Here is a 10,091-nt window from a genome sequence, read left to right as displayed (position 1 = left end):
GTTATTCCATAAGACCCAAATTCTCTCATTTTCATGATTTTTGTAATTATCAATGAACAACCATTGGTGTCCGAGTTTATTCCTAATATCAACAATAAGGATGGAAGCCGTTAGAAATAAGAGATTAAAAATATAATTATTAATTTTTAAAAAAATACTAAATTTGCTTTAAATCTCAATATTTGTTGTGTCGGCCTAACACTATAACATAATAATAATGCCAAAATATGGTAAATGTTAACTTTTCATATGCTGAAAAAACTTGAAAGTATAGAATATTATTAATAATAATATTTTTATTTTAAGAAAGAGTAATAATTTTTTTTAAGAAAAATAAATTAATAGTTCAAAATGATCATTTGAAGTCTCTTCCTACTACTTTTTCAAGGTCTATTTTTTTAATTATATTTTCTTTTCAAGGTCTATTTGAAGTTTCTCCCAACTACTTATCTACTTGTTTAAAAGAGTTGTCAATTGATGATGATTGTTTGGAGATGAATTTTTGAAATAGAGTTTTAGAAAATGAAGATTTTGATAGAGAATAGGTTTAGAAAGTCTTTTGTTTTTTGAGGTATTTGAGTAGATGATAGGGGAATTGGTTGGCTATAAAAGAAATGAACATAAGAAATAAACTTAACAAATTAACTTGTTAACATGCAACAAATATGAGGTAAATATATTAAACTATTTTGTGATGTTCGTGAAGAAAGCCTTTCGCGATGTATATCATCGCTCAATCAAAATATAGATGAAATATAATCTAAAAAATAGCATCTTCCAACCTTAATTACGCATCAAATTATCCCACTCCACATTTAAAAGTTAATTTAATGATCTTGACACTAGTACAAAAATGTTAATTTACACCCGTTTTTTATTAAATTTACGCCCATTATTTTTAATAAAAATTGGGTGTATATCCACAGGGTGAGAAATGTCTAACAAATTTACACCCGTTATTTTTAACAAAAATCGGGTGTAATTGGGCGTAATTACGTTTTTAATTACACCCTGTTTTAATAAAAATCGGGTGTAATTGGGCGTAATTACGTTTTAATTACACCCTGTTTTAATAAAAATCGGGTGTAAATTGGTTTAATTACGTTTTAATTACACCCTGTTTTAATAAAAATCGGGTGTAATTGGGCTTAATTACGTTTTAATTACACCCTATTTTAATAAAAATCGGGTGTAAATATGTTCTTAATTACCCCCTATTTTAGTAAAAATCGGGTGTAAATACACCATTTATGAATGAACAATTATATCTATTTACACCCTATTTCATATACACCATTTAGTTATATTTCATTTTCAGTCATAATATTGCAAATACTGTAAAATCATACACATAAAAATCATATTTTAACTAAGTCAAAATATTTTTAATATTAACCAAAAAGTATACAAAATTATGTTGAGTCATAATATTTCAAGTACTATAAAATCATACACATAAAAATTATATTTTAACTAAGTCATAACACTTTCTTCATATATAAGTTTTCTTCTTCTTCTTCTTCTTTGATTTTTGTTTTGGCAACATTTCTATGTCTTTATGCCAATGCTTCTTAAGTTGCTTATTATCTTCATCATCATCATCAAGGGGCAAGTGAACTTATCCTACAAAGCATTAGAAATGTTAGTAATTGAAACAATTATAGATAATAAATTATAAAGAAATAATTACAATTACATAATTTTTTAGTGACTAAAAGCAATCAAACATTTGAACCTAATCAAACCTAAGCTAACAAACAAGTAGATTCATTTTAATAAGCAATTGTAGAGAGCACTGTCTACATACCTCCTTTTTAACTAGCCTCAAAAACTCTTCACGTTCTCTGCTCACTGACTGAAAAATTATCAGACAAATCATTGAGTCCAAGCATTTACCAAAAACTTTTATTATTTAGCAAGAATAAAGTTAGTTTTCCTTACAGATGCTGATGCTAAAACAGCTAATGCTTGGCTGATCTCACAAAGTTGCTCATGTTTTTCCAATGCCTTTGTCTTTGCATCTTCTTGTGCCAGTCCAGTTGTTGAAGCCATCTCTTTCGTAGCTAAATCCCTTTTGCCATCATTAGATTCCACCACTTTGGCCAGCTCCCCTTCCTCTTTCTCTTCCTCCTCCTATGAAATATCTTGCAACCATTAAACTCAAATCTAAAGCAGCTACTATACCGATAGCTTAACAACTTCAACAAGAAAATCAGTATGTTTGGTGATTTAGATACAGCGTTGATTGAATGACAATAGTTGGAAAATTTTATTACATATTGATTACAGATGCAGAGAAAAAAAAAGGAAACTGCTTATAAACATAGAACTCTATTTTTTCAAAAATGACTTATGTAGGATAGCATTATAAATATATTTCTCTCCCCCTTTTCCATTCTATCTTTCTTCCTAATTTCATTACAAATGCATATGTGAATTCTCCGCTTTTGTTATTGTTTACAAAGTTAAAGTTAAAAGCAAGGCTTTTAACAAGCTACTTTAAATTATAATGGAATTCACCAACTCACGCCTCCTTCCCAAAACATAAATACCTCTAATGATGGCATATATATTGCATAAAAAAATTAACCTTGATTAGCTCCTCCTGCATTTCAAGATATTCCAACTTCCTCTTCCTGTCCGAAACAGAATCTCCAGATGGCAAAGCTGTCACACCAACAGTATCCACAACCTCGTCCGGCAAAGAAGAAAGTGTAGCTTGAACAGCCTCCTCTGGTTTCACCTTTCCTGAGATGGAAAATGCTCTACAGAGAGAATGAGATGACTATGCCTTTCTAGAAGGGAAATTCTTAAGACAACAGTAACTCAACAGAGAAAGTATAAAGATACCTAGAAAGAATCAAGAGGGAAGATGGCAAAGAATGGTCCAGAGACAGATCCAGCCAGTCATTAAGCTGCAAAGAAATGCACAATTTACAACCCCCAAACATGATATTTGTTTTAACAATTCAACCACAAGATGACAACTTTTATTCAGCATCAAGAAAAGGCTTCTAACTATATTATGTAAATGTCAACTTACAATCTTCATTCTTAAGACATTATTTTTGTTACTCACCTAACACACTAGCTTTCGAGAATCTTGAGATTTGATTGAGTTATACTTATATATGATATAACTGATTTCAAGTAAAAGTAGATTAGAAATAAGTTAAATAAGAAGAAGGTTCTCAAAGTAGCATTTATGAGAAGATAAAGGTTCTGAATTCTGATTTCTGAAAGTATAAATTATAGCCAGAACCTAGTTCACAAAAATTGCCCAGCTAGTAAATTAACAGCGTTGGAGATTTCAGAATTGAGCTCCAAAGCATAAATTCCATTTAAACATTTATTATTAACCTGCTGTCGCATTTCTTCCACTGAACGCAATTCAAGCAATCTTCGATCTCTACAAGCTTGACGAAGCTCTGCTTCTGAAAGAGACTCCACACCTTCTTCTTGAATCAGTTTATCATCATTCTTGATCCTGCCAGGGCCAAACAATTCAAATCTATACTCTCAAGTCAAAACAACTAAGAAGTTATTGATTGAATATGTTAAATTTTGTGTAAGTACTTTAGTTTTCACAGCATAGAGCTTTGAACATATTCAGAATATTTTACTTCAATGTAGAGAATACAAACAATAATCTGAATATATAGGCTAGGGACATCAATGCATTTTATTATTGCCAAGTATCATCGTTGTCTTGACTTTGCTTATAGCCTAGGGTCATAACTGCCTTTGTGAGTCTCTTGAACCAAGCTTAGGAAACCTGTTGCAGTCCACAGAAACTCCTCCTTTATTTGGACCCTTAAGTTTGGGTATTCTATGGCATAGGTGTGTTATGAATAGGATAGACCCTGGCTTCTGGCTTCTGGCTTCTTGGCTACCTAAGGGTTAGATGTTAATTGGTCGGCTTTCTCCATTTTGATTGAGTTTCATGTACTTGGCTACTTTTGACATGACTGGATGCAGACATGGGCTTGATTTACTAAGCTATCATGTAATTAACAAAATCAATTGCTTCTTACACTTATGGGATTGATATCAACTTCCAAGTTCTATCCTCACTAGGTTGGGCGCTAACACACACGCACTGAGAGAATTCTCACAGAAGATGACTAAGTTGGAGGCTTTGAATTAATTTTCAAATCCTTTTCATCTCCTTGCAATATTCTCAAATCAAAGAAAATAAATACATTAGTTATATGTATTCTCTTTTCATCTCCTACAACTCAGTTATGCACTACAACAAAACCAAAAAGTAAGTGAGAAGGCAGACATCCGTAGATTGGTGGAGCATGCATCAGAAATGTACCATGATTGAAAGGAAAGTCAGACATAAAGCATAAAATGGAAATTTTCCTAACTCTAACCTATAAGAGTCCATGAATTATATACATACACCAGAATCAGAGCTATCCCAGAAAGTAAAATAGGAATTAATGAATCTTACTCTTGTAATCTTTTACGGAGCATATAACGCAAATATGCATCAGTACCATATGGGCTGATACCCATGTACTTACACATATTTACCAAGCGAGGCCTGTTCTCCATTTTCACAACAGAAAAGACATGTTAGCATATCCAGAACGGAAACCCAAAATATGAGATTCATAAGATGACAGCAGAGCACAACTAGTTGAGCAAAATCAATGGTAGACGGAGCAACCTGCTAATGTTATCCAAAGTTAACTCATCGTTAAATAATTTGGCAAAACCTAAGATTTCATCATTTGAAACTCGGGCACCGGTTCTGACCTGGTCCATTAACACAATGAATACAAACATAATATAAAAATATTTCCCAGAAGAAGACAACTTACAGAATATAATTGCATTCAATGGCTAGTCAAATGTTATCAACAATCAAGGTTATATCTAATTGCATTCAATGGCTGAATTACTGTCGGATCTATCGTGTAACTGTAACCACCATCCAATTTTCTCATATTATTACACATCCATTTATTACATTCTTGTTATACTCTGACAACCACTCTAAGAAAATATCTCACTAGATACCAACATTCAAACAATAAGCAGTATAAGCTTAATTCCACACAAAAAAACTACAAACCTCTCCACAGATAGAGTCAAAGAAGTGTTTCACATCTGCTTGAGTCAGTTGCAAGTATAACAAGAAAATAACTTATTAGAAATGTAAAAATCACAGATAAAGAAAAAGATCAAATAGTTCCTCTAAGCAAAATTTAATAGAAATGTAAAAATCCTGAACTACCTTTTTATCTATGTTTGTGCAATAAATTGTTCTAGAGCACATCTCCCTTTCATCTTCAGACTGAAAAACACAGCATCGTGACAAATGTAAGAACAAATCGAGATAAATTATTATTCATTCTGATCATTCATTTTCTAGAACATGTAATAAGAATGTCGAAGAAAAGCATTACACTGGGAAAATTTGTTGGTTTGACAGGTGCAATGGTAGTATCGGAAGGAAGCCCTCTCAAAGGGTAATACCCCGACATAGTTCCAGAAAGGCTTACAACAGACTAACAAAATTGTAATGGTGAAGGAGACATTGTTGGGAAGAAGATCGGAGCATAATACAGTATTGACTTGATTTGGTGATACTGTTGGATAAATAATGAGACTGGGGTAGTAGACTAGTAGTAGTACTTTGAGTGTTTGAATGTGTGGTATAGAAACGCGAGAAGACAAAATTAGACCCAGCATCGTGCAATGTTTCTAAAAACACGATATCATTATTGACTGAGAAAAAGAATAGACTTGGAAATACTGCACTCTCTAATCCCTTTCATGACCTAATTAATAGAGAAGAAAAATACAGTTATCCGCTGAAAACACTGCAGACCTATTACGTCGCAAACTACACGTCTAAAAGAATCATTTTCATCTTTTTAATGGCACTCTACTTTTTATTGTTTACCAAGTTATTAGTATAAATAACTTAAAAATGCATAATCATTCATTAACAAATATTTGGTTCAGTCCATAGTAACAAGAAAATAATGATCCAATTAACCCCTCCAGTTTTCCTCTCCAGTAATTAATGAGTATATACTGTTGCTGTAAATAATCTAAATTTTTACATTTTGTATGCTGAATATGACATCTTCCCCTAAGACAAGTAAGGACTAAATAATGGCTATAGTAATATTAAAAAACATTATAGGTCTGGGTCCGGTGAAAGGCGTGATGGGGTTGAAGTCATACAGAGGTTCGAGGCTGATAGCAACTCAACATGCGACGGTTGCTCTCATGTGTGTTAAATGCTAGTGTTTGTTTTAAAAACAATAAAGTTGGATACATGGCTCATTTGAATCATCTGGTCCATCAAACGGGTTAGGTTTATTCAAAGGCACGTATTAAATTTGATAGGTCTCCAGATAGTACATGAGAGAAAAAGTACATGAGAGAAAAAGACAAACCTTCAGAAGAAGTAGCATTAGTTGCAATAGGTCTCCAGATAGATTTGATATTGTGATCAATACAAACTTTCTTTTTTCTACCACTCATTATAATATCACTGCTTAAACCATAGTAAGTTCTCTGTCCCTGATGCAAAAAAAAAAAAAATCAAAACAGAGAAATTATTCAAAACACTCAAACAAACAAATTTGTAATAACTATTAAAAAACAAAAAGAAGTGAATACCCAAATTGTCTTCAATAGTTGTATTTTCACAATGTAATTGTTGAAAATTATTATAGAGACTTGAGCCCTAGGGGAAGAACATCTTCAACAAGGATGCCTCAAGTTTCTCATGCTAGTCCCCGACACAACTATTCTTCTTCTGGAAGAATTTCCGGTCAACAAGTTTCTCATGCTAATCCCCGGCACAACAAGTGACCATGGCATAGAATAACAATATCTTTGGTTCCAACAAAATAGAGGAAGAAGAATCTCGGTTCAGATTTTTTACCGAACACTTGGTGAGCATAGCGCTAAATGACAAATTCTGCACCAATTCTCCATCAATTCATCAATCACAGCTTGCAACAACAACAAGTATGGTTGATTGAAACGGAAACTGCAACGGCAAGAGTGGAGCCGCGTCTGTTTGAGGTATGGTGTGAATTTATTCTAGAAGATGGAATAGAATCTTTCCTCAAAAGAGTTGTTGACTTTCGTCGTTCCTGCACAAACAAATTAAGGAGTTTAGGATTGAAGCTTAAACACAAGAAACAAGCACTATGCTAGAACAAAATGCAACACAATTGAATGAGGTTCGGGTTGTGAAGAATGATTCATGGTGGATGTGGAATTCGGGAATAGAATTGGGGTTTGAAACATTTGGAGTTGACAAGGTGAAATTAAGAGCATAAAAATGATGACTAGGGTTCAGTGAAAGGAGAAAGAGAAATACTATTAACTAATACAATTTTTTTACTTTTTCTATTTACGCCCGTTATTGGAAAAAAAGGGAGTAATAAACACTTGATTATAATATTTCTTTTAATTTACGCCCGTTTTTTAAAAATAGGGTGTCCATGATTACGTGTCAATACTAAAAATGAGACTTTATTTACGAATTTGCCATCTTATGTCTTATTTACACCCGTTTTTAGTATAATGGGTGTAAATTTATAAATTATATTGTCATATTTGCACTAGTGTGATTTTATATAAAAATTATCTAAAATAATAATTTATCTTTGATTGTAAGATGATAAGAACATATTCTAATAGAATTGGGTCTCACATAATTTTGAATAAAAGTTAGTTGAACGTGAAACTATTTATGTTCGAAAACATTATCATAAATATAATTTTTAACATTTGACGTTGTTTGAATGATTTGAATTAAAATTATTTTAAAATTTATACTAACAAATTGAATATTAATGTATATTTTTATTAACATAAAATAAAATTATTAAATTACTATTAATCAAATACAAATGTTAAATAAATGTATTTGTTGTTATATAATCTAAGTTGTGTAGTCCAAACTCAAGTTACATATGGTTAGAATTTGTTAGTTAGTTATATATAAATATACAAGAAAATATGTAGTAAAGTAGGAATAATTGTTGTGTTTTTATTTCATATTATTTACATTACATATATACACGAACTCTATAAACTATTGTGTCAAGGCTCAAGGGGTAGGCCAGTTAGGCAATTTCCCAGGGTTTCATATATTTTTACAAATTAACAATGTAGTGTTAATGTTCACCTGTTATCTCTACGTGATTAGTAAGTGTTTTATTCAATTATTATTTTATTGTAATTTTAATTCTCTAATAAACATGCTCCATTTAGTTAGCACTCTTGTTTTACCTTTATTTTATATACATTTTTTTTAATATTATTTATTTATCCTTAAGAATATACTATTGTTACATTCATAAAAAATATTACAAGTAAAAAATAATACACTAATTACTAGTAATTATTAATTAAATAAAGAGACATCATATTTTTAATCTATATCATTCATAATAATAATTCTATATGAGTAATTGGGCAAGTGAGATACATGGCACTCCCTGGTGCTTTGTTACACTTTTTCAACTTTTCTAAACTTTCTATTAATGGAAACTTATTCTTAATTCAATTAATAATTTTATTTTTATTCAATTAATTATTTTATTAAATGAATAAATGCATTTGTATTATTGGGAAGCTGAAACATCATTTTTTCTTTCAAGGGTTACACGATAAACACAAATATTTGGGGAAGAGCAAATAAATTGATATGAAAGTGGAGGTATCGTATCTCAATACAAATTCAAAACGCTTTCACTCCATCTTCAATTTCATCATGTTCAGAAACAACACATGTAGCGGCGGCGCTCCGTCTTCTCTCTCGGTCATGTTCTCCGCCGTCTCAACCTCTCGTCTGTTTCAAACACGACGGCCGAAAAACTCATACGAGTTCTCTTCTCCGGTGAACTCTCGGTCTCAATCTCTTCTTCTCCTCTTTTCGATTTCTTATTAGTTGTTTGTTGGTTTGATGATGATGGTGCTACGAAATCGGTGATTTGTGTTGTTGTGTTGTGTGATTCTGTCGAAGCTTGATTCGGTGAAAGTGCAATGATGATGATGGTTAATGTTTGTTTTAGGTTTAGATCTGTGTATTTGTTAACTCCATGGTTGTTTTCATAAATCTAATTAGTTTATTGTTATATTTGAGGGTTTATTTCTGATTTTTATTCTTTTGTTATTTATGGTTAATGTTTGTTTCAGGTTTAGATCTGTGTATTTGTTCATCTCCACGGCTGTTTTCATAAATCTAATTAGTTCATCTCTTTTCTCTACTATATATTGAATCAAATTAAGGCTACATCATATAGGATTTCATCTCTGTAGCCAGAAAGGTTTGTGAATGGTAAAATTAAATTATGTGTTTTTTGAAATTTGATTAAGGGTTTGGGTTTGGTGAACTGTAAGATTTGTGTATCTCTTTTAGTATGTAATGTTTGGATCTGATGAAGTATAATGTTTTTATATTTAATAATGTTTGTTTTGATCTTGCAGCTTGAATGATTATAGAATTTTTAGATATTACATGGATTTGAAAAAGGAGCGCCTTCCTTTGTATACGATTTCAAGTTAAAGCTTATCTATTGTAACTTAAAATTCCGCAGGTTAAAGCTTATCTTGCAACTTGAATAATGTTTTTATACTTTTTAAATATTTATATTTCCTTTGTATATGATTTCAGGTTTATTTTTTGAAACAAACTTAACGACTTTCATTCCTTAAACAAAGATCAATACAAAGAGGTACCATATTAAAGAAATTACGCCTAGACCAAGAATTGACCGCCTTAGCTAAAGTATGGGCGACCGAATTCGCTTGGCGCTTAATGAACTTTACCTCAAAGTTCGAAAAGAGAAGCAACAAATTCTGAATATTCTTAATAATAAGGCTAAACTCAGGGTTACCTACATGTTTAGAGCGAACAACTTTAGTTACAATTTAACAATCACTTTCAAAGATATCATGAGAAAACTGAAAAGAGATGGCATTTTGGATTGCTTCCTTCAAAGCGGTGGCTTCTGCTTCAATGACGGAAAGAGAACCCACATCCCAAGCGACTCCTCCTGTGATAAATCTCCCCACATGATCCCTAAAGCACCATCCTCTAT

At 31.7% G+C, this 10,091-nt stretch overlaps 1 protein-coding gene across 1 annotated transcript; it reads right to left on the bottom strand.

The window, feature by feature from the left end:
• Positions 1-1,548: 1,548 nt before the first annotated feature.
• Positions 1,549-4,776, bottom strand: LOC131641999 (uncharacterized). Its single transcript, XM_058912293.1, has 8 exons — positions 4,679-4,776; positions 4,460-4,552; positions 3,361-3,487; positions 2,851-2,915; positions 2,591-2,765; positions 1,942-2,133; positions 1,808-1,855; positions 1,549-1,623 (listed from the first exon to the last, which is right to left on the bottom strand). Exons 1-8 carry the CDS (start codon positions 4,774-4,776, stop codon positions 1,549-1,551), a joined length of 873 nt encoding a protein of 290 aa, XP_058768276.1.
• Positions 4,777-10,091: the final 5,315 nt, after the last annotated feature.

Source organism: Vicia villosa, unplaced genomic scaffold (genome assembly GCF_029867415.1).
Source record: "Vicia villosa cultivar HV-30 ecotype Madison, WI unplaced genomic scaffold, Vvil1.0 ctg.004358F_1_1, whole genome shotgun sequence".
NCBI classification, from domain to species: Eukaryota; Viridiplantae; Streptophyta; class Magnoliopsida; order Fabales; family Fabaceae; genus Vicia; species Vicia villosa.
This window is presented reverse-complemented; position numbering and strand designations above follow the sequence as displayed.